Below are 24,471 nucleotides of genomic sequence, written 5' to 3'. Positions count from 1 at the left end.
TGACAAACCAAACAAAGGAATAAAAAATAAATTGCCAAAGTAATCTTAAAAACCCTCAACCAAACGCACCCTAAGAATAAGTCATTTGGCCTTGCAAATATAGGTAAGTTTTGGTCTCATTTTATAGCTGTATGTAGGGCTGCACCCGAGTGGCGTGCTTGGCTCAAATGAGCCAAAAATCAAGCTGGTAGCCCTAGCTTGATTTCGTGGAATTGACAGAAAATCCATTTTTTTAGTGACATTTTATGATGCAACATGAATTGTTGGTAGCCGAAGAAGAAGAGAAGTAGAGAAGTGGCGCCAAGGTTTTTCAAAGAAGCAGGGGTGAACAACAATATATGTAAACATTATGACATCATCAGTTACATGTACATGTGTCATTTCAGATTAAGTAGAATGTATATTTGGTTGTATACGATACGGCATCATTTGAGAAATATTAAAACGCTGCGTTTATTATTGTATCAATATACTTGTGAACGAGAAAACAGTTATATCGTTTAATTCATGTTTTATGTTCCTATGAATCTTGATCTTTCTTCTCTTCTTCTTTGTGTATGTTTCTTGTAATTTTCCTCAATTCTTGTCTAAGTGTTCCTTAAACTGTGATTGTTGACATCATTTTATTAGTAATGCAGTGAAATCCATCGTTATAACTTTTTTTTTTTGCGAAAGTTCTTCTATTTTTTTGTCTTATAAACCTTATTTATTCTATTCGATGACTTTCTAATAATTTCTTTGACAGTTTATCATATTTTTATACTTTAACCTCCGGGATTGAAAACTAAACCTTAAGGAAGAGAATACTATTTTTTAAAATTTAGCATAGGAGAAAACGGTTAGTTTTTAGAGGTTAAGAAGGGTAAAAAGATAAAATTTTAAGGGATTAGAGTTCTGTTAATTTTAACAGTTTATGTATAGATAAATGAAATTTTCAAAATTAACGAGAGAAACTTTAAAATAATAGCATACTTTGGGGGGGAAATAGTCCTTTGGTCAAATTTTAATTATGTTATATCAATATAACTAATTCAACCGATGGATTGGATCAAATCGGCCCTCGTATTGATCATTTTATAGGATCAATTCTAGAAAACATTGATATTTTGTGGCCAAAACAAGATAACAGTAGCTAAAAAATTAGATTAATTTCATTTAATTCGTATGAGATTGTTCAATTTGAAAGACATTGAAACCTTAATTACGTTAACACCTAGGTTGGGCTATTCTAGGTTTGGGCCTCAAAAGAAAATCCAACCAAACTTGGGTCGGGCCTGTAATTATTATAGCTTTATAATTTATAAGTATTTTTTATAAGCCGAAAAACTAGTTTCCACCTACTGTATAGTAAAATCTCAAATTCATATCCATTAATTTTAAAAAGCTAAAATTCTCATCTCTACATTAAAATTCATTGTTAGGATTAAAGATAAAATTTTATTTTACTAAAAATTTGTCATATTTTCTCTCTAGATTTAAAAATCTAACAATTTCTTTTACTCAAAATTTGAAAAGTCATTATTTCCTTCCTAAAGCTTTTTTCGTCACTACTTTCGATGACCGTTGCTATCTTCGGCCGATAGAAGTGATGACAAAAACTATCTTAAAAGAGAAATAATTACTTTTCAAATTTTGAATGGAAAAGAGAGAAAATACAATAAATTTTTAATTTTTTAAATACGTTTAACTAAATGAGGTATTCAGGTCTTTTTAAAATTAACTTACATGAATCTGAGATTTCACCAAATCTTAGGTGGGCAAAAGTCTTTTGGCATATTTTTACATTAATTCAACTTGTTATTATAGAAAACAGTATTAAAAAAATCTTTGAAAAAAAGAAAACAAAGCATTAGTCTTAAAATGACTGGTTTTTCAGTGTCCAATTGATCAAAGTACTAACGGGTCTAGACATGAAAATTATTGGTTCAACTTTAATAATATGAGTAACAACACAAACCCAAAGGGTCATTAAATAGTAATACTATGTATACCTAATTTTGAATATCTTATTGTGTACTATACGTCATCATGTAATTGAATGATTATCTCTTAATCATATGATGACACATCATCTGAGTACTTAATTGGATATTCGAAACTGGATACACATAGTTTAATTGGTCCTTCAATATTGGTTTTAGTATATCATACAATCACAATAAATATAAATTTCACAAGGTCTTATTTCAAGTATATAAAAAATTCATATCTTCAGTTTCAAAGCTTACTGGCAATCTATCTTCAGGTCTTTTGGCCATCCAAATTCCTCCAACAATGCTAACACAACTCCATTTGACCAACCAAAACCAGTCTGCATCAAAGCATGACACAAATATATAACAAATCGGACACATCATTTTAAGTATAAAGATAATCTTTATTCAATGGACTCACCTGTGGTATGTATTCACCGCCACCTCCGAAATCTCCACACTTTTCCACATTATATTTTTCATGCATAGCACCAGTTTTCTGGTAGGCAACATAGTTGGTTCTGATCCACCTCACCGCGATGTCTTTAGCCAGTGACCTTGCTTCTTCTGATTCTGAACTTGACAAACCTTCTATTATCATGTGTTGAAGTGGCGCCCAACCGTTGGGAAAGTCCCTGTTTGTATCAGATATTTGGTTGCGAAAGTCAATGGAAAATAAATACAAGGGAATACATAAGGCAATGCAAATGTTAAACAAGTACTAACCATTGATTTCCTGAATTTACCAAAGAAGTTGCAATTCCAACAGCACGAACCAGGCCTGAACTTTTAAGACTTTTTTTAACCTTCTTCACCAGAGAAGTATCTGAACAACAAGCAGTAGAGTCCTTGGTATTCCCATTAAATAAAAGACTGGAGAAATTTTTTCCATGTCTTTTAAAACTTAACTGGTTTAGCACAAGTTGTTTCCTTATCCCAAGTCCCACTAGTATATGTTTTGGACTTAGATAGCATAATAAACCTGTGAACACCTAATAGAAATTTGGAATGTAATGTGCCTTACAGAATAGATTTTCGTTCCTTAAAATCAATTTTTATGGCCTACTAAAGTAATGACCTAAAAAGGGTTAGGCCAAAGATTTTACCGAAGAAAATGCTAAATGTCAACTGTGTCAAAATCAGTAACAGATCATCCTGCAGCATCTGCCATAATTTCTGGTTACCAGAGACATTTTTTTGACTTAAGGCAAATAGGAGAAAATACAGCTTTTATATAAGATTCAGATCACCCACATGGTCCCAGATCTAATCTTTGACAACTCAGTTAGATTTCCCTCAACCAAATGGAAAGCCATCTTTTAGAAAACTTTCAGTTCTTTAACCTAATATCTTTACCTAGTTCAAAGTCTACAATGAAAATCACAAACCTGAGTTGAACAAATTAATCCATAGAGGCACGTAATTTGAAGCATATGTATTATGATTCTGGTTAGAAGCTTTCCATACTTGACATCCCTGCAAGTATCAAAGTAATAAATTCAAGAAAACTGCTGAGATATTATATCATCAGCCCAAAAAACCTTGCATTTAGAAGTCACCTCAGGGGTCGCTCCACTATCAAGCCAGTAATCAAGCCATTGCCCCATCTCTTCATTCCAGAATATAGTGTTGATCGCCTGTTTTCTTCTTTCAGAAGCTTCCAAAAAGCTCTCAGAAGTCTTATCATCTCCAACTACTTTTGCAAAGAAGGCAATGTCAAGTTCCATCTGGACCATTATGTAAAACAGCACTTAATATACAAGTGCACAGATTACAAATCTTGAAACTTACTAAGAAAGTAATGTGCTATACCCTCAGTATGAATACATTCAAGTCAACAGGTAAAATTGATGTTGTGGACAAAGTGGTGATATCTGATGTATTCCTGCAATGGAAAAAAGAATTGAATAAGCTCTTAACACTGGAAACTTCATGAAACTGAAGGAACAAGCCTGACAATTAAATCACATAAGAATGAAAAGAACTTTGCTTAAACTGAACTTATGTGTGTTAGTACAAAACAAATAAAAAACAATAATAATAAGTAAAAATAACCTCATCCATCTTGTACTGAAATCCCATCCAGATTCAGCAGTCGAAGCTACTTCCCTGTAAAAATGCTGTTTCTCAGAACTGTTTAAGAGCTTGGAAGCCCATGCCTTGTCCTGGTAGACCAAAGAAGATCAAATTTCTCACCAAAACTGAGCGCAGATAATATGCCAAAGTAAGTATGGGAAGAACATACTATGGTAGTAGATTCAGGTCTAGGTTTGTTCCACATTGCATAGTACCGACTTAATTTGTGGCTCCTAGCTCGACTATCTTGGATTGTCACACCGTGTATTCCTATATAAGATACAGAAGTAAGCAAACTAGACATATGAAAAGTATGAAGGAATGATTCTAATCTTAAAAGGAAAAAGTAACAAGTAAAATTTAAGAAACGTATACATTCATTATACCTGTATTCCAAAATTGATATTCTTTGAGCAGAGCAGGAAGAGCCTTTCTAACCAATTCCAAGTCACCAGTTTGCTTGTATAATTCGTGCACCATCGCACTCAGTAGGGGAGGTTGGCTGCAACATATATCTCAAACTACATCAATATTCACCCAAAATGTTATAATTAAATTATTTACATGAAAATGTGATCACATTGATGATTTAAGAAATTGCAGAAACTTATACATACTCCAATAAAATATAATAGAGTACAAGCTCCAAGAGTGTCATGATACTAAACATAGTAATGAAGGGTAATCACTCTCTTTTCACCATCATGCTCGTCTAATCATCAAATAAATTGTAAGATATTCCCCATATATATCACAGACAGTCGAGATTGAATGAATGAAAAGTATCAATGTAGGCTGTTAGCTAAGCAAGGCCTTAAAGCCTGTGAAACTGATCTCTCAGGACTGTTTCCCCGAATACACCATTATATTGAATAAATGGCAACATTTTACATACATTTTAGTAAACAAGACAACAAAAACTCCGTGCATCAAATTTAGCTTATTATGAATTCAATATAGAGAAGCATGAAAATTGAAAATAGAGAACCAAAACACAAAAAAGGAAGCAATACCTCCTATTGGTGTAATAGACCCTTGCACCATTAAGAACATGACCATATTTATCAATGAAGGACAAGAGATTAGTCACAATTGATTTTGCTGTGGTATACATTTTGCTTGCCATCAAACCCCTGCACAACACTTACCACATTGAATCATACCCACAGATAATCTTAAAAAGACTCTTCTTTAATGAAACTTTTACCGGCATTGCTCTAAATTGACAGCAAAATAGAAAAATTAAACCTTCTTAATTGCGAAAACAAACACGAGAAATTAACTTGACTAACCTTATAACCCAGTAAGAATCCCAATAGTAGACCTCCCTAAAGCGAGACCCGGGAATAATAGCCGGTCGAGGAAGGGGAAGCAAAGTATGAAACTCAGGCTGGTTCAGAACAGAGTGAGAAACTTTCCGACTCAAATTTTTCCACAAAGAATGCACTTCCAACGCCCATGCTCTCACTTTAGAATTCTCAACCTTAAGCAAAAAACCCTCCGGTTTAGGAACAAAATCCGGTGGGTCAGCAATAACAAGATCATCTCCAGCACCCAGAAAGTAATCCTCAATAAACTTGCTCAGATCTTGAACCGAAATTTCCCCAGTAGCGTTTCGTTGCAACTTGTGAAAAGCGTCGACTGTTGTGGAAAGACTTGACTTCAAAGACAAGTCAACGTACGTTTTGGGATCAAAGTTAGTTCCACCGAAAGTTCTTAACGCAGTCTCTTGCAAAGTTTGAAGGAACTCTACCAGAGGGGTTGTGGGGATAACAGGGCCAGTATTGGCACTGCATGATTCTACTGACGAAGCTTCAGCGATGTTCATGACTGTTAGTAACAAGATCAAATATGTAAACAGAAACAAACTGAAGGGGTTACTGTTGTGAGAAAAGAAGGCCATGACTGAGGGAGAAAAGTGAAGAATTACAGCTGATTACAGAAGGAAACATAATGTTCATATATATAATAGCCGCCATCTAAAGAAATAGATTGTTATGGTTGTTTTGTCGTACCGTTGACTTTAGATTTCGATCTTGACCCGGTAAAGCAATCACCGTGGAGAAAATGAGGTTGACCAACTGGGTGATTGAGTTATTCGGAGATATTTTTGCATTCATGGAAGTTGAGCGCCATTCGGTACAAGAAGGAAAGAAGGTTTTATGGAATTGAATTGGATTGTTTGTGGTGCAAATTGACGATAGCACTGGTCACAGACGACACCACAGCACGAGCACTAACTTCAAAATTACTTTACCGACAAAAGAGTTATTCCCACCCCAGCTTGGTGAGAAATTAATTCACATCTGTTAAAGTTTTGAAAAATCAAATATATTCATAAATTAAATTTTATTATTAATTATCATTTAAAAATTTTATTTAAATTATCATTTAAATTTATATTTTTTAAATTTAAAAATTTAACTTTTCTCCTCCCAAATTTATGTTTTTAATTTCACATATTTTTCTCAATTTAATCATCCCCAATTTTTTTAAAATTTCAGTTCCATCCCGTTCTCTCTCTTTCAATTTGACTCTCTTCAACAACTGTTTGTCGTATCTAGTGGTTGGCTAGCTCCCTTAGTATACTTCTACAGCGGACAGGTAACAAAGTAGAGAAACAGATACAAAAGATTAACATGATATTCATTCCCAGTTTCCCAATTTTTCCATTATTTCTACAAAATTTAGCTTCACAACTTTGATGAAATCAAACCAAGCAGCGCAAAAGAAGAATTAAGAACCTTTCACTTGGACCTCAACCCATCCAATAAAAAAAATATATCTGATATACCTCTAAAATCAAAAGAAAATGGAGATTACATGAAAATTATAGGTTTTGTTTCTGTTTTGGAAGAGTAGAAAATATTGGAGATTTTTGGTTTAATTATTGTTGATTACAAAGCCGAAAATGCATGTCATAACAAACAAGTCTCAGAAGGACAGAATATGAATTGTCAAAAGAAGAGAGATGATACATGCAAGATTTGAGTATTTATCTCTTAAATAAGGTAATCTATTGACTGTTGACGAGGTTGAGATACTTGTGAAATGATGTTCGTTTTTGTTTGAGATGAAGATAATTTTCTCTTCGTCTCTAATGAAAATGGTCGAAGAGGATAAGGAGAATGATCGAAAGGGAGAGAGTCAATGACCAAAGATGGTGACAGTCGTCAGAGAGAAGGAAAGTTTAAATTGAAAGAGAGAAAGGGGTAATTGAAATTTAAAAAAAAATTGGGGCATGACATATATAAGAAAAACATGTGAGATTAAAAATCTAGCATTGGAGGGAGAAGTATTACTTTTTTAATCTAAATAATATAAGTTTAGGGGGGTAGGAATAAAATTTTTAAAACTTAAAAATAATTTTAAAATATTAGTTTAAATAAAATTTTTAAATAATAATTAAAAATTTTAATAGATAAATAATTTTTTGTATTTTTAAAAATTAATAGATTCTAAATTGGGTATTTCCCAAACCTTGCGTGGGAATAAATATTTCGGCGTTACTTTAGCAGGCGCAATTAACGTGATGCTGGTGCGATTGTCCTGATTTTTTTTGACAAAATGATATCAAACATTGAAAAGAGGATTCTCTGATTGATGCCCAGCACCGACCTCCTTATTTCTACTTTCAAGTATTCTAGATTGGCCAAAGGACTATGTCCCATCCAAGTTTAGGGACATTTTCAAAGTTGTATCTATAAGATTTGAAATTTTAAGAGTCTCGTTTATTCATTAAAATTTTCAGTTATGATTAAAATAAAATTATTATTTAATTAAAAAAATTAATATTTTATTACTTTTATTTCTTCAATTTAAAAATATCACAATTCTCTCAATCTGAAGTTTAAAAAATCAAAAATTTTCTATTAGAGTTTACAAACTGTCATAAAAAACAATAAACTTTATCGTCTCGGACTGTATTGGCTCTTTCTCTTGACTTAACTTTTTCTATCGATCACATCTCAACCACTGACAAAGTTTATTTCTTGCAACGAAAATGACCGTCGGAGGTCTTACATGGCTACATAGTCCCCGTCGGAGACCTTTGATAGTTATCTTCATCCGAGACGAAAATGATTTTGTTTTCTTTGAAAGAAATAGGTTTCACTGTTGGTTGAAATGTGATCAATAGAGAGATTTAAGCTAGGAGAGAGAGCCAATGCAATTGGAGATACCCATCTCCGACAACAGTTTGCAAACTCTAAGGAGAAAATTTTGATTTTTTAAACTTTTGGTAGAGAGAATTGTGAGATTTTTAAACTAAAAGCGGAAATATAATAAAATTTTAATTTTTTAAATAACAATTTTACCCCTAATTATAACTAAGATTTTAATAGACGAATGAGACTTTTAAATTTTCAAACTTCATACATAAGATTTCGAGAATACAACTAAAGTTGGGTGGGATATAGTTTTTTGGCCCCTAGGTAGAGGTGTTAAGGGCCCTGGACCGAGCCAGCAGCTGGCATGAAAAATATTTTATTTTATTTTTTTCCTAATAAACCCTTTTTCTTTTAAAAAAATCATAATTTTTCAATTCTTATTCTCAATCTCATATTTTCTCAATAATTTTATTTATCAATTTCTTATTTTCAAACTCTTTCAATTTTCAATCAATATTTATCCATATATAATAATTTAGTTTTTATTTGTATTATAGTTTTGTCAATTATTATCTTTCATTTAACAAAAAATTATTAATAGATTCAGATAAATTTAATCTGTTTGATACTTTGGAAATAACAATATTATTGATTATGCATATGGAGCACTAACACATGAAAGTATGACAACCTCAATGAGAAAAAAAAAGAAATAGAAGTAGATGATGTGAGAATATTTCGATCAAATTGAAGATAGATTAATCTAACGGATAGTATACAAACATTGCAATTCCTATTAATATGTGCCAATTTGGGCGATACTAGTCATCTTTGCTATTATATTTCTGAATATCGTAAAAGAATTTCACATAATTTGGGAGGACAATAACAAATTACCTTTACCAGATCACGATCAATTAGCAACTCTAATATAGTAGGTATTTCAAGTAGTTCAGAATGCACTGGAGAAAAGACGAATTTCATCCACGATCAACAAAAAATGTTGGATTATATAGTCTAAGTATATTGTAACTTTTGACCAACCTTTTATATATGTTAAAGATGAAATTTTGGAATGCATCATACAAAATACTATTCAATCAGCATTTATAAAAATTCATAAATCTATCCTTAGATGTGACACCCTTATGAATTATTAACTAATAAAATAAAAAATTATGTAGTCAAATATGTTGTAACTTTTGACCAGCCTTTTATATATGTTGAAAATGAAATTTTGGAATGCATCATACAAAACACTGTTCAACCAGTATTTATAAGAATTCTTAAATTTATCCTTAGATGTGACACCCTTATGAATTATTAACTCATAAAATAAAAAATTATAAGAGAGTTGAGTAATTTTAATAGTATTATTTTAATTATTTCTTATTTATGGATTGAAACTAATTAGAATATATAATGTCTTTGCACAACTACCGATTACATTGGTTCTAATTGGTATTTAAGTAAAATTGTGTTGTTTTGTCAATGAACCATGAATTCGAGCAACTAATCCAAGCCATACATTCAAATCATCAATTTAAACCATTAATTCAAGTTAAACTGAGTTATAAATTTGAACCATTAATTCGAGCTATGAAATCAAGTCAAACTCGAATTGAACTGAACTAAGTCATTTTTTATCCAAGTCAAACTCGAATCAGACTTAATTTTGGCTCAACGAATTCTAGTCAAATTCAAACCATTAATTCGAGTAATGAAATCAAGTCAAACTCAAACTGAACTAAGCTAAGTCATTTTTCATTTAAGTCAAACTCGAATCAAACTTAGTTTTAGCTTGATGAATTTAAGTCAAATTCAAGTTGGACAATTTTCTATTCAAACTGAACTCGAATTAAGGGGTGTTCGGGTTTGATCTGGTCAGTATCCACCTTTAGTTAGCACTAATCCCCCCACTTAAGGTTTTTTTTTTTTAAACGAGAAATTTTATCTGAATTTGATTGTCACATTAAAAACTTTGAATCTAGTGACCGACCTCATTACCATTAAATCAAGTAAGTCAAAAGTATGATTTTGATGTGTCACTAAATATGACTTGAATTCATATTTTTTATATATGAAACCTCATTTTTTGTCGCTCAAACTATTCTTTAAAGGTCACCTATTCGAGTTTGTATCTCTAAACTTCTACCAACTCATCAAACCACCCACATTTAATTTAATCAATTAACTATCTCTAATCTTTGTTAATTATACTAATCTAAATTATAACATTGTGTTTATCTACTATCTTTTTTGGTTTTTTCAGGTAAGTTTGTCTATCTATTATCTATCTACACATGTCTCATCTCTTTCCTCCTCCCTTGATTATTTACAACTAGGACTTGCAGAAGTGGCCCATAATCTAGCAGCTTCGTTTGAGTTTGGATCCCAATTTTGACGTCCAAGCTTCATTGCAATCCGCAAAATACTTTCCAGAAACGTTTTCAAGTCTCGGATGAATGTCAATATAACATGTTGTAGCGGTTAGGCCTAAATTCGAATTGAACTTATTCAAGTTCAAGTTTAGCTCAAAAAAGCCCAAAACGAGCCATATACAAATAAACTCGAGTTTGAATCTGAATTTTATGTTTATAAATAAACCAGTTTGAGTTCAAACTAGAACCTAAAATTAAGCAACTTGATAAGCTCTCAAGCCGGATCAGCTCACCCAAAAATGGTGACGTTTCTTGCGTTTTATTAAAATTTTCTGTCAATTTTTGCTGAGAAAGAAGCGAGGACTACTTTTAATAATTTTTTATTAATAAATTTTAGTCAAATAGGCAGTAGTAAAAAAATTTTAAAACTTGTCAGTCTCCTTCAAGCACACGTCTTCCTCTTCTAGAGCTTATGCAATTCTTTCATCTTTGAGCTTTACAAAACCTTATCAATCTACATCTCCAACAAACCGTTGGCTTCAGAATCCAATCGACTCTATACAGCTTGCAAGGTCAAATACTTTGTTAGTTCTCCAGTCATGAATCATCTCTACTTTCAACTTTTCCATTTGACAATGACAACTTCAACTATTATTTGATAACAACGTAAAGACATAATAATTAACAGGTTTATTGTTCTGTTTGTTATTCTGTTTACTTGAATTTTTTTATTTGTTGGTAGAATTGAGTAAACCCTAATTTTGAAATTAGAGTTTGTAATTTTGGAATTAACCAACCTTAAAAATTTGTGTTAACTCTTATTAATTTGATTTTAGCTTGTAATTTTAGTATTTAATTTCAACATGATTTTAGCAGCCTACAATTACACACACAAATACTCATTTAATTAAAACTATGTGCGTAAATTTTTTATTATATAAATAGATATATCATCATGTGATTGGATGATTTCAAATTAAAGATAAAATAACATTCACTTATATAATGACATATCATCAGTATACCTAGTTTTGGACTAAAAATATATACACATGGTATTGCTCGTATTCATTTTCTTTTTTAGTGTTAATTAACATAAAATCAAAAAGAAAAAAGGCATAACTTTATAAGTTACCTAAGGAATGGTCTTCAAAAGCTTTGAGGTCAAGAAGAATATAATGTTAGAAATTTCTTGATGTAGGTTAACATTAATTATGGTTTTGATTTAATAAAATCGGATAATTAAATAGTCCAATGTTAATTTATAGATGAGTTTAAGTAATCAATAAAGATAAATCTAATATACTTAAATATTATGATTTGAGTAGATAATATAAATGTAGGCCTTGAGGTTTATTGAACCTTGATGAGGGGTTAATTAACCTATTATAAATTGGTTAGATCTCTACTCCAAAATCTAATACAGTATGACTGCAGTATAGCTTACTCTAAACCCTATAGTTTACCCATTTAAAGTTGTCATTGATAGAAGTTTTTTTGAGTAGAAGACCAAATCACATCGAGAGGTATTCTCGACAGATAATTTCAGTAGATTTTTTGGATTCAAACTGGATGAAAATTTAAATAATTCTAATACCCTAAAGTTTAATTTAATATTTTATATCATGTGCGTAGATCCTGTAGATTTATTATCGATTTATTTTATTCTTTTCATGTAAAATAAATCTTATATGTGATATCAGAGCAGTACATATAGATTATAGAATCTTTAATATTAAATTTTTGAAATTAAGTTTAATTCAATTCAATTTAGGGTATCTATAATCCAGGATTATATTTTCAAAAATAGGGTTCTAAAGTTTTGGGTAATTTTCAATTTAGGGTTTCCTAATTAAGAAATCAAACCCTAGGATTAATGTCAGTAATATCAAATTAGACAAATCACAGATTGAAATTAATTTTGGAAAATTAAATTTCGTAATAGCTATGAAATTTTAGTGAATTCTTGAAATTGAAAAAGAATTCCTCAATTTTGAATTAGGGTTTAAAATTTTGAAAAATTGAAATTAAGGTTTATTCAATTTGGAATTAGGGATTCGAATTGATAAATTAATCTTTGAAATTACATCTCCAAAACTCTAAATGTAGTGTTTTAAGGATTGAATTTTAGTTGGGAAAAAAATAATAATAATAAATAAATTCGGTAATTCAAATTATCTTTCGGTCGAAACTGGATGTGAACTACCATTGTATGCGGCTAGCTTCCAGCCACGATTTGAGGCAAAATTCGAGTTGCCTTGGCCTTTCCGGTGTGAGCCATGTCTTCAGGCTGTATCATCATCGGTCAAAGATGCCTTCAGAAGATCGGAAAGTCACCGCTGACGATTTATGGTGCCACGAAATATGGTGTTATTTCATTGAGCTTTTTGGAAAAATCCGAAGAGGTGATCAATCGGAAATACGCTGAATTTTGTTACCAGTTCTTTCTCCTTTGGAATCGGACAAACTAGACGATCAAAGATCGGAGATTGGGATGTTGGCGGTGAAGAAATTCTAAACCTATGGTGTCCAGATCGCGGGTCAATAGCCAGTTAGGAAAACCCATAAACCGACCCGTTTTTTAAACAGGCTTAAACCACTACCTGGTCAAAGTCAACAGGTTGGACAGAAACCCACGAACCCGACGCAACACCAACTGAAGACCCGGCCTAGCTAAGGAATATGCATGAGTAGCACACGCGTTTATTCAAGGAAGAGCGCGTGATCCACTTCATTACACCCATTGAAGCGCGTGGGAGCATTGAGAGGCGCGTGCACCATTTTGAAGTGCGTGGAGCACATCTTTTGGCTCGCGGAGGTGCGTGTGCTTTCTGGAGGTGCGTGCAGTGCGTGAAACCTTTCCTAGTGGCATTTGAGTGGCATGAAATGGTTTGTTTAGTGCATTGGCAATCGCTGAGGGTGCACGCAAGCTTATTGAGATATATTGGAAATCATTGATTAATAAACCTAAAATAATCCAAGATTGAATTGAGGATTACCTCGAATCAGGGGAAGAGTTTTCTGATGACTAGTGGCTTTGATATGAGTTATAAACGGGGTTGCAGTGTGTGTAACAATTAGAGGACTTCATTGTAAATAGGCCAAAAGACTTATTTCCACCCAAGGAATAATAAAAATTCAAAGTGATTCTTGCTAACTTTTGAAAACTCAAATATTCATCCATCCGTTAGTTTTGACTATTATAGTCAAAGATAAAATTATTATTTAAAATTTTTATTTGAACCAAGGAAATATTATTTTTTTCTCCATTAGTTGTAAAAACTAACTATTTCTCCTAACTTAATTTTAAAAAACGGTTAGTTTTTAAAACTAAAGTGAAATTTTTTTTTTCTTTATTTAAATAAAATTTTTAAATAATGATTTTATCTCTGACTGTAACAGGCAAAACTACCGGATAGGTGGATATTTGAAATTTTCAAAAGTTAGTGAAAGTCACTTTGCGTTTTCACTAAACCTTAGGTAGGAACAAGTCATTTGGCCTTGTAAATATAGGTAAGTTTTGGCCTCACTTTATAGGTGTTTGTAAGGTTGCATCTGAGTGGGGCTCAACTCGGTGCTTGGCTCAAATGAGCCAAAAGTCAAGTTGGGGTAGCCCTAGCTTGATTCCACCGAATCGACAAAAAATCCATTTTTCCAGTAACATTTTATTAACAATGCGGTGAAATCCATCTTTTTAACTTCTTTTTTCCCAAAAAATTCTTCTATTTTTTGTCTTATAAACCTTAGTTATTCTATTCAATGACTTTCTAATGATTCATTTGACAATTCATTGTATTTTTATACTGTTTTAAAATTTAGATTGAATCGATTGATTTGGTAAAAAATTAGTGTTAAATCTAGTCTAAATCATAGTTAAAATGAATTTTAACTATTAAACTAAATTGACCTAAGATTGAATTGAACAAATAGTATCAAAACACAATTCAACCATCGGGTTTGACTGCTCTAATCATTATGCTAATACTATTGCTCTGGTCATTATGCTAGTACTAGGGATGACAACGGGGAAGGGCGGGGAGGGGGTCTCAATCCCCGTCCCTATCATCGCAAGGAATATTAATCCTCGTCCCCCATTCATCCCCATTACGGGGATGACAAAAATTCTTCATCTCCTTCCTGTAAAAAAAAAAATCTCTTATCTGTCTCCAGGAGGAAAAATCTTTTTCTCATACCCATAAAAAAAAAAATCTTTCTTTATACCCTATAAATACAATATAAATATGTTAAATAAAAAAATTAAGTAAAATTAAAACTAATATACTATTTCAAATGTCACAAATATCATATATTAATCACTTTAATAAGCACAATAAAAATCTAAATAAATTTGAAAAAACATAAATACTCTAAAATTATAAAGATATGTCAGTATTTTAAGTAAATATATCAATATAAGGGGATGGGGGTAGGGACGGGACACGTGTATCCTCATCCCCAGTCAGTCCTCAATTGTTAAGATTTTTTTGTATCTATCTCTGTCTTCTTTTTTATTTTTATTGAAGAATTCTCTCTTTGTTAGAGTGAGAGGGGGTTAAAACCCGTAAATTCATATTAAAATTGTCATCTCCAACTAACACTATGATGAAATAACATGATTTAAAATTTGATGTAAAACTTTAATTATGTTATGTTAATATTACCAATCAATCGATGGATTGGATCAAACTGGCCTACAGACTCACCATTTTACGGGGTCAATTCTAAAAACATTGAAATTTTGTGGCCAAAACAAGATAACAGTTAGGGTTGGATCAGAGCCCAGCCAAGCTCGGCTCGAGCTTAGCGCGGCTCGATTTGAGCCCGAAACGAGCTCGGTTTAGCTAAGCTCGAGCTGGCTCGGTAGATTTTTTTTAAAATCTTTTTTATACAAAACAACATCGTTTTGATTAATATATATTAAAAACAACGTCGTTTTGATAAGAAAAAACAAGCTGAAATGAGCCGAGCTGAACTTGAGCCCGAAACGAGCCGAATCGAGCTCGAACCGAACTCAAGCCGCTCATATATGAACTGAACAGAGCTCGAGCTGGCTGTGAGCTGAGCTCGACTTAACTCAGTTCGAATCCAACCCTAATAACAGTAGCTCAAAAATTAGATTAATTTCATTTAATTCGTACCCTTAATGATGATGAGATTGTTCAATTTGAAAGACAATGAAACCTTAATTATGTTAACACCTAGGATGGGCTATTCTAGGTTTGGGGCTAAGAAGAAAACCCAACAGAAACTTGGGTTGGGCCGTAATTATCATAACTTTATAATTTATAGGTATTTTTATAGGCTAAAAAACTTTTTCCAACCAAGTACGGTAAAATCTCAAATTTATATATATTAATTTTTAAAAACTTAAATTTTTATTTTTATGTTAAAATTTATTATTAAGATTAAGGGTAAAAATATTATTTAATTAAAAAATTAAAAATTTATCATATGTTTTCTTTAGATTTAAAAATTTAATGATTTCTATCCACTCAAAGTTTGAAAAGTCATTATTTCTTTTTTAAGGTTTTTTTAATCACCACATTCAACGGCTATTGCCATCTTCAACCGCTAGAAATGGTGACAAAAAAAATCTTAAGAAAGAAATTATTACTTTTTAAATTTGAGTAAAAAAAGGAAAAAAATATGATAAATTTTTAATTTTTTAAATATTTTTAGTTAAATAAGATATTTAGATTTTTTAAAGTTAAAAAATATAAATTGCGGATTTCACCAAATCTTGGGTGGGCAAAAGCTTTTGGCCTATTTTTATATTAATTCGACTTGCAATTGTCGATGGTATTAAAACAATCTTAAAAAAAGGCATTAGTCTTAAAATGACCGGTTTTTCAGTGTCCAATTGATCCAAAAACTAATGGGTCTAGGCATGAAAATTATTAGTTCAACTTTAATATTATGGATAACAACACAAACCCAAAGAGTCATTAAACAATAATGTTATGTGTATCTAATTTTAAATATTTAATTATTATTATATGTCATTATATAATTGAATGATTATTTTCTAATCATATGATGATATATTATCTGAATATTTAATTAGATACTCAAAACTGATTATACATAGTTTAATTGGTCATTCAATATTGGCTTTAGTATAGGGAATTAATTAAACTACCCACTTTTCATGGGTAAAAAAAAATTTATCTATAATTTTGTGGCTTAAATGAAAATACTCATATTTTAAAATATTTAAATGAAAATGCCTAAATATCAAAAAAAAAAAAAAAAAAAAACCAAAACTACTATTCTTTGATTCTATATAAATCATATTTTTTTCTTTTATCTATTAATATATATAATTTTACTTATTATCCGAGAGAGATTTTTAGAGAGAAAAAGGAAATTCATGATAGGAATTGTGAACGAGAAGAAAAAATTCGTGATATAGAGATATTTATATATACAATAACTTCAATTGTTATTATTTTATTGATAATACAATCATATGTGGTGTTTTATATAATAAATTAAAATTATGTGCAAAAATTAAATTGATAAAAATTATAAGGGGTATTTTGTAATTGTTATGGTAAGAGGTGAAATGATATTTTCTAATAAAGAATATTAGAGATATTAGATCATATTTAGGAGTAAAATGATATTTTATAATGAGAGGTTTTAAAGATATTAGATAATATTTGAGAGTATAATGATATTTAATGATATAGGGGTAAAGTAATATATTTAAAAATTAGTATAAAATTAATCAAAGTATATTAATAGTCACAATATATAATAGAATTATAGAATATGTGTAATTATGCAATAAAAATGAAATCACAAAACTCAAACTTAATAATAAAATAATGTAACATAACTCTGTAAATAGTATTTTTACTCATGTTATTTATGTTGATTATATATTTCATTGTAGGATTAATCTAAATGATAGGATATGCTTCAATTAGATACAAGAGGGAATGAATAAAAATGGGTGATAATGTAATAAAATATGTCGAAGGTAATAGGGAATTGATTAAAATTCCAAATTACACGGCATTCAAGAAATTAATCCAAGTGGTAAGTAAAAAATGTAACAAAAATCAACGGGTATTTAACATTCAGATAAGCATGAAACAAAAATATCTTAACAACATCCCTATTGAAATTTTAAATGATGAAGATATTGAAGTTCTTAATAGTCTATCAACCTCTTTAAATAATGTGTTTCAGTTTTTGTAACAACTACACTTAATGATAATAGTTATGAGGATTAACAAGCAAATGAGGGTTTACACGATTTACAAGGGTTTACAACGTGTATCGAACAATGTCGTCAAACCAGTTTGTGACTTTCTCCAACAAAGTTAAAACTAGTGAGAAATTAATATCAACCTACAATTTTTTTAAAGAAAACTTGATTATTATACCTTATTCATATTTTAATCAATAATAAATTATTACTTACTGTATCTTCAATGAATATAGTTAGGATAACATCCCAATTCAGGATGTCTTTCATGTGTCACCTCAATATTCGAACAGATCCTAAAACTGACATGATATACACCCATCAATGTAGTGTGTCTAACGTCTTATATATTCAAAACTGTAATTTCAACTTAAATCTATTACTTTATAAAATTACAACCGTAATCACAATTTTTTTTAAATTAATAAATGTCATAATTACCTGAAAAGCTAGTCGTAACCCCATGGTACCATATTATTTCATAAGGTTTTCCTTCTTCTTTACAAGGTTAGAATTCATAGAAATTTAAGAGATTTTATCATAGATCGATTGATACGTCATCTGCCACACTCATACTCCCTATGGGTATGCAATAAACTCATCAAGATAATCAACTAATTATAATATCTTTTGAGAGGTTGTTTTCCTCAAATCACATGTAAAGATAATATAATATGGTCAACTTTACTACATTAGTGTTGTCCTCTCTCCAAGACCCCTGTTGGAAAACATGACTCAAATTAACTTATATAACTGACTTACGCCTGTGAAAATATATATATTAGATCCGATCTGTGGCCTTTGAAGGAATATATATGTCAATATCCAACATTTGACTGAATTAAAAGTCTGTCATAACGGCAAACTCGTACGGGTTGAACTTAACATCAATCTTATTAACTCGAAACTATAACTCATTGCTCGAGTTCGCCTTATTAACCACTCTTAGGATGGAGTGTATTAACACTCCATTGAATTGGCTATCTTTAAGGTCGATGAAGTGTTTAAAACAAGTATGTCGAAATATTTGTAACTGTCGCTCTGTTAATATTTTCTTAATCACAACTTCCACATCTCTATATCCACATGCAGTAACTTGAGTCTTAAAGTGTTTTTCGATACGGAATCTCATTTCATCCTTTCTCTCATCCCTTTTTCTCTTTTGTTAAGTTCCCTGTAAAAAAATTAAATTGCAATTAAATCAATTTTATATTATAAATGATTTAATTCTGAACATAGATGTATTACTAAAAAAAAGACCTCAAATTTGAATTCTACACGTCAAAAAACCTTCAAATAAAAAAATTTCAATCTGCCCCCTCACATGAAAAATATCAAAAACATCTATAATTTTGAAAAAATTTCATTCTGCCCCAAAACCCACCACGTGAATTCCTGTGGTTGAAAACTTTGAAAAACACATTTTACACCCCATCACACGAATTCACGTGTCAACGAATTTTTCAAAATTACAATTTTACCCCACCACATGATTTAGTGTTTAAAAACTTGTATTTTAACCCCCACCCACATGAATTTGTGTGGTCTAAAAGGTTTGAAAAATGCACAAAACCTCCTGTCTCTAAAAAATCTGACCACACGAATTCGTGTGGTGAACAAAAATTTCATGTGGTGACTGCTGATTTCGTGTGGTGAGATTTCACCTTCCAAACTTCGTTTTTCAAATACCATTTCATGAACAATCAACTCTATAACTAATCTAACACAAAAATCTTTAAAAAATTAAGTCAAAACATCAATAAATCAAGCAATTTCAACAAATATTTCAATTTGAAACCCTTAGTCTAAACACCCAAATACCGCATCCAATCGACTAAATTTTTCACTAAAATGCATAAAAGCATGACAAAGATTGATTTACTAACCTTTTCATCAATTTTCGTCATCAAAAACTTTGCCAAATTCGCCTGAGAAAATCAGTCAAAGAGAGTCTGCAGTATCATGTACCCAAGGATGCATTTTCGTGTGGCTGAAAAAGAAACTTCGTCATTTTCTTCGATTTTTCATTAAGGGCAATTTCGTCTTCACAGTTAAATATGACAGTTTTGTTTAAATTTCCAAATTTTGGGCAATTTCGCTTTGCATCCCTAAATTTTGGGTAATTTAATTGATTTTCCTTTAGTATATCGTACAATCACAATAAATAAAAATTTCACAAGGTCTCATTTCAAGTATATAAAAAATTCATAACTTCAGTCTCATAGCTCACTGGCAATCTATCTTCAGGTCTTTTGGCCATCCAAATTCCTCCAACAATGCTAACACAACTCCATTTGACCAACCAAAACCAGTCTGCATCAAAGCATGCCACAAATATATAACAAATCAGACACATCATTTCAAGTCTAAAGATAATCTTTATTCAGTGGACTCACCTGTGGTATGTATTCACCACCACCTCCGAAATCTCCACACTTTTCCACATTATATTTTTCATGCATAGCACCAGTTTTCTTGTAGGCAACATAGTTAGTTCTGATCCACCTTATCGCGATGTCTTTAGCCAGTGACCTTGCCTCTTCTGATTCTGAACTTGACAAACCTTCTATTATCATGTGTTGAAGTGGCGCCCAACCGTTGGGAAAGTCCCTGTTTGTATCAGATATTCAGTTGCGAAAGTTAATGGAAAATAAATACAAGGGAATACATAAGGCAATGCAAATGTTAAACAAGTACTAACCATTGATTTCCTGAATTTGCCAAAGAAGTTGCAATTCCAACAGCACGAACCAGGCCTGAACTTTTAAGACTTTTTTTAACCTTCTTCACCAGAGAAGTATCTGAACAACAAGCAGTAGAGTTCTTGGTATTCCCATTAAATAAAAGACTGGAGACATTTTTTCCATGTCTTTTAAGACTTACTGGTTTAGCACAAGTTATTTCCTTATCCCAGGTCCCACTAGTATATGTTTCGGACTTAGAAAGCATAATAAAGCTGTGAAAACCTAATAGAAATTTGGAATGTAATGTGCCTTACAGAATAGATTTTTGTTCCTTAATATAAATTCTTATGGCCTACTAAAGTAATGACCTAAAAAGGGCTAGGCCAGAGATTTTACCAAAGAAAATGCTAAATGCCAATGGTGTCAAAATCAGTAACAGATCATCCTGCAGCATCTGCCATACTTTCTGGTTACCGGAGACAGTTTTTTTACTTAAGGCAAATAGGAGAAAATACAGCTTTTATATAAGATTCAGATCACCCACATGGTCCCAGATCTAATCTTTGACAACTGAGTTAGATTTCCCTCAACCAAATGGAAAGCCACCTTTTAGAAAACTTTCAATTCTTTAACCTAATATCTTTACCTAGTTCAAAGTCTACAATGAAAATCACAAACCTGAGTTGAACAAATTAATCCATAGAGGCACGTAATTTGAAGCATAAGTGTTATGATTCTGGTTAGAAGCTTTCCATACTTGACATCCCTGCAAGTATCAGAGTAATAAATTCAAGAAAACTGCTGAGATATTATATCATCAGCCCAAAAAACCTTGCATTTAGAAGTCACCTCAGGGGTGGCTCCACACTCAAGCCAGTAATCAAGCCATTGCCTCATCTCTTCATTCCAGAATACACTGTTGATCGCCTGTTTTCTTCTTTCAGAAGCTTCCAAAAAGCTCTCAGAAGTCTTATTATCTCCAACTACTTTTGCAAAGAAGGCAATGTCAAGTTCCATCTGGACCATTATGTAAAACACTTAATATACAATTGCACAGATTACAAATCTTGAAACTTATTACGAAAGTAATGTGCTATACCCTGAGTATGAATACATTCAAGTCAACAGGTAAAATTGATGTTGTGGACAAAGTGGTGATATCTGATGTATTCCTGCAATGGAAAAAAGAATTGAATAAGCTCTTAACAATTGAAACTTTGGGAAATTGAAGGAACAAGCCTGACAATTAAATCACATAAGAATGAAAAGAACTTTGCTTAAACTGAACTTATGTGTGTTAGTACAAAACAAATAAAAAACCATAATAATAAGTAAAAATAACCTCATCCATCTTGTACTGAAATCCCATCCAGATTCAGCAGTCGAAGCTACTTCCCTGTAAAAATGCTGTTTCGAAGAACTGTTTAAGAGCTTGGAAGCCCATGCCTTGTCCTGGTAGACCAAAGAAGATCAAATTTCTGACCAAAGCTAAGCACAGATAATATGCCAAAGTAAGTATGGGAAGAACATACTATGGTAGTAGATTCAGGTCTAGGTTTGTTCCACATTGCATAGTACCGACTTAATTTGTGGCTCCTAGCTCGATTATCTTGGATTGTCACACTGTGTATTCCTATATAAGATACAGAAGTAAGCAAACTAGACATATGAAACTCATAAAGTATAAAGGAATGATTCCAATCTTAAAAGGAAAAAGTAATAAGTAAAATTTAAGAAACGTATACATTCATTATACCTGTATTCCAAAATTGATATTCTTTGAGCAGAGCAGGAAGAGCCTTTCTAACCAATTCCAAGTCACCAGTTCGCTTGTATAATTCGTGAACCATCGCACTCAGTAGGGGAGGCTGGCTGCAACATATATCTCGAACTACATCAATATTCACCCAAAATGTTATAATTAAATTATTTACATGAAAATGTGATCACATTGATGGTTTAAGAAATTGCAGAAGCTTATACATACTCCAATAAAATTTAATAGAGTACAAGCTCCAAGAGTGTCACGATACTAAACATAGTAATGAAGGGTAACCACTCTCTTTTCACCATCATGCCCGTCCAATCATCAAATAAATTGTAAGATATTCCCCATATCTATCACAGACAGTCGAGATTGAATGAATGAAAAGTATCAATGTAGGCTGTTAGCTAAGTAAGGCCTTAAAGCCTGTGAAACTGATCTCTCAGGACTGTTTCCCTGAATCCACCAATATATTGAATAAATGGCAACATTTTACATACATTTTAGTAAACATGACAACAAAAACTCCATGCATCAAATTTAGCTTATTATGAATTCAATGCAGAGAAGCATGAAAATTGAAAATAGAGAACCAAAACAAAAAAAAGGAAGCAATACCTCCTATTGGTGCAATAGACCCTTGCAGCATTAAGAACATGACCATATTTATCAATGAAGGACATGAGATTAGTCAGAATTGATTTTGCTGTGGTATACATTTTGCTTGCCATCAAGCCCCTGCACACTCTAACCACATTGAATCATACCCACAGATGATCTTAAAAGACTCTTCTTTAATGAAACTTTTGCCAGCATTGCTCTAAATTGACAGGAAAATAGAAAAATTAAACCTTCTTAATTGCAAAAACAAACACGAGAAATTAACTTGACTAACCTTATAATCCAGTAAGAATCCCAATAGTAGGCCTCTCTAAAGCGAGACCCCGGAATAACAACCGGTCCAGGAAGGGGAAGTAAAGTATGAAACTCAGGCTGGTTCAGAACAGAGTGAGAGACTTTCCGACTCAAATTTTTCCACAAAGAATGCACTTCCAACGCCCATGCTCTCACTTTAGAATTCTCAACCTTAGGCAAAAAACCCTCCGGTTTAGGAACAAAATCCGGTGGGTCATAAATAACAAGATCATCTCCAGCACCTAGAAAGTAATCCTCAATAAACTTGCTCAGGTCTTGAACCGAAATTTCCCCAGTAGCGTTTCGTTGCAACTTGTGAAAAGCGTCGACTGTTGTGGAAAGACTTGACTTCAAAGACAAGTCAACGTACGTTTTGGGATCAAAGTTAATTCCACCAAAAGTTCTTAACGCAGTCTCTTGCAAAGTTTGAAGGAACTTCACCAGAGGGGTTGTGGGGATAACAGGGCCAGTATTAACACTGCATGATTCTATCGAAGAAGCTTCAGCGATGTCCATGGTTGTTGGTAACAAGATCAAATATGTAAACAGAAACAAACTGAAGGGGTTACTGTTGTGAGAAAAGAAGGCCATGACAGAGGGAGAAAAAAGAAGAATTACAGCTGATTACAGAAGGAAACATAATGTTCATATATATAATAGCCGCCATCTAAAGAAATAGAATATTGTGGTTGTTTTGTTGTACCGTTGACTTTCGATTTCGAGTAAAAGCAATCATCGTAGAGAAAATGAGGTTGACCAACTGGGTGATTGAGTTATTGAGAGATATTTATGCATTCATGGAAGCTGAGCGCCATTCGGTACAAGAAGGAAAGAAGGTTTTATGGAATTGAATTGGATTGTTTGTGGTGCAAATTGACGATAGCACTGGTCACAGACGACACCACAACCCGAGCACTAACTTCAAAAATTACTTTAGCCAGAGCTTGGTGAAAAATTAACCCGAAAACTTAAATATATTTATCAATTAAATTTTATCGTTTATTATTATTTAAAAATTTTATTTAAATTACTGTTTAAACTGACATTTTTTAAGTTTAAAAATTGATTTTTCTCCTCTCAAAGTCTATATTTTCAATTTCACATATTTTTTTAGTATTAATCATCCCTAATTTTTTTAAAATTTCAATTTCGTCCTCTTTTCTCTCTCTCTTTTTAACTCTCTTCGATGATCATTTATCGTCTTTGATTGTTGGTTAACTCCTTTAGCATACTTCTACAACGGGCAAGTAACAAAGTAGAGAAACAAATACAAAGGATTAACATGATATTCATTCCCAGTTTCTTAGTTTTTCCATTACTTTTGCAAAATTTGCTTCACAACTCTGATGAAA

General features: G+C 31.8%; 2 protein-coding genes across 4 annotated transcripts; both read right to left on the bottom strand.

Moving 5' to 3' along the window:
• Positions 1-1,905: 1,905 nt before the first annotated feature.
• LOC123204433 (trehalase-like) lies at positions 1,906-6,297 on the bottom strand. Of its 2 annotated transcripts, XM_044621084.1 has the most exons (12): positions 6,065-6,296; positions 5,342-5,879; positions 5,063-5,182; positions 4,436-4,551; positions 4,219-4,319; positions 4,029-4,138; positions 3,786-3,858; positions 3,533-3,700; positions 3,362-3,449; positions 2,700-2,799; positions 2,395-2,608; positions 1,906-2,311 (listed from the first exon to the last, which is right to left on the bottom strand). In XM_044621084.1, the coding sequence occupies exons 2-12, from the start codon at positions 5,875-5,877 to the stop codon at positions 2,225-2,227; spliced, it is 1,713 nt and encodes a 570-aa protein (XP_044477019.1). In that variant the 5' UTR covers positions 5,878-5,879; positions 6,065-6,296; the 3' UTR covers positions 1,906-2,224. The 2 variants fall into 2 exon arrangements, with proteins under 2 accessions (XP_044477019.1, XP_044477018.1); XM_044621083.1 differs by having other exon boundaries at positions 5,342-6,297.
• Positions 6,298-19,838: 13,541 nt separating this feature from the next.
• Positions 19,839-24,043, bottom strand: LOC123204432 (probable trehalase). Of its 2 annotated transcripts, none has more exons than XM_044621081.1 (11): positions 23,100-24,043; positions 22,823-22,951; positions 22,196-22,311; positions 21,972-22,072; positions 21,782-21,891; positions 21,539-21,611; positions 21,289-21,456; positions 21,118-21,205; positions 20,457-20,556; positions 20,152-20,365; positions 19,839-20,068 (listed from the first exon to the last, which is right to left on the bottom strand). In XM_044621081.1, the coding sequence occupies exons 1-11, from the start codon at positions 23,708-23,710 to the stop codon at positions 19,982-19,984; spliced, it is 1,797 nt and encodes a 598-aa protein (XP_044477016.1). In that variant the 5' UTR covers positions 23,711-24,043; the 3' UTR covers positions 19,839-19,981. The 2 variants fall into 2 exon arrangements, with proteins under 2 accessions (XP_044477016.1, XP_044477017.1); XM_044621082.1 differs by having other exon boundaries at positions 22,823-22,942.
• Between the last annotated feature and the right edge of the window lie 428 nt (positions 24,044-24,471).

This window comes from Mangifera indica, chromosome 20 (assembly GCF_011075055.1).
Source record: "Mangifera indica cultivar Alphonso chromosome 20, CATAS_Mindica_2.1, whole genome shotgun sequence".
In the NCBI taxonomy this organism is placed as follows: Eukaryota; Viridiplantae; Streptophyta; class Magnoliopsida; order Sapindales; family Anacardiaceae; genus Mangifera; species Mangifera indica.
The sequence above is the reverse complement of the archived record's forward strand: the minus strand, read 5'-3'. Positions and strand labels throughout refer to the sequence as shown.

What these genes read in the sequence shown, in the direction of transcription:
- LOC123204433 (XM_044621083.1), bottom strand. Translation starts at nt 5,952, where the DNA reads ATGGCCTTCTTTTCTCACAACAGTAACCCCTTCAGTTTGTTTCTGTTT. An exon ending in GATTCTTACTGGGTTATAAG is followed by an intron (nt 5,183 to 5,341) that starts GTTAGTCAAGTT and finishes AGTGTTGTGCAG; the next exon opens with GGGTTTGATGGCAAGCAAAA. An exon ending in TGAATGTATTCATACTGAGG is followed by an intron (nt 3,701 to 3,785) that starts GTATAGCACATT and finishes ATAATGGTCCAG; the next exon opens with ATGGAACTTGACATTGCCTT.
- LOC123204432 (XM_044621081.1), bottom strand. Translation starts at nt 23,710, where the DNA reads ATGGCCTTCTTTTCTCACAACAGTAACCCCTTCAGTTTGTTTCTGTTT. An exon ending in ATATCAATTTTGGAATACAG is followed by an intron (nt 22,073 to 22,195) that starts GTATAATGAATG and finishes TATCTTATATAG; the next exon opens with GAATACACAGTGTGACAATC. An exon ending in TGAATGTATTCATACTCAGG is followed by an intron (nt 21,457 to 21,538) that starts GTATAGCACATT and finishes ATAATGGTCCAG; the next exon opens with ATGGAACTTGACATTGCCTT.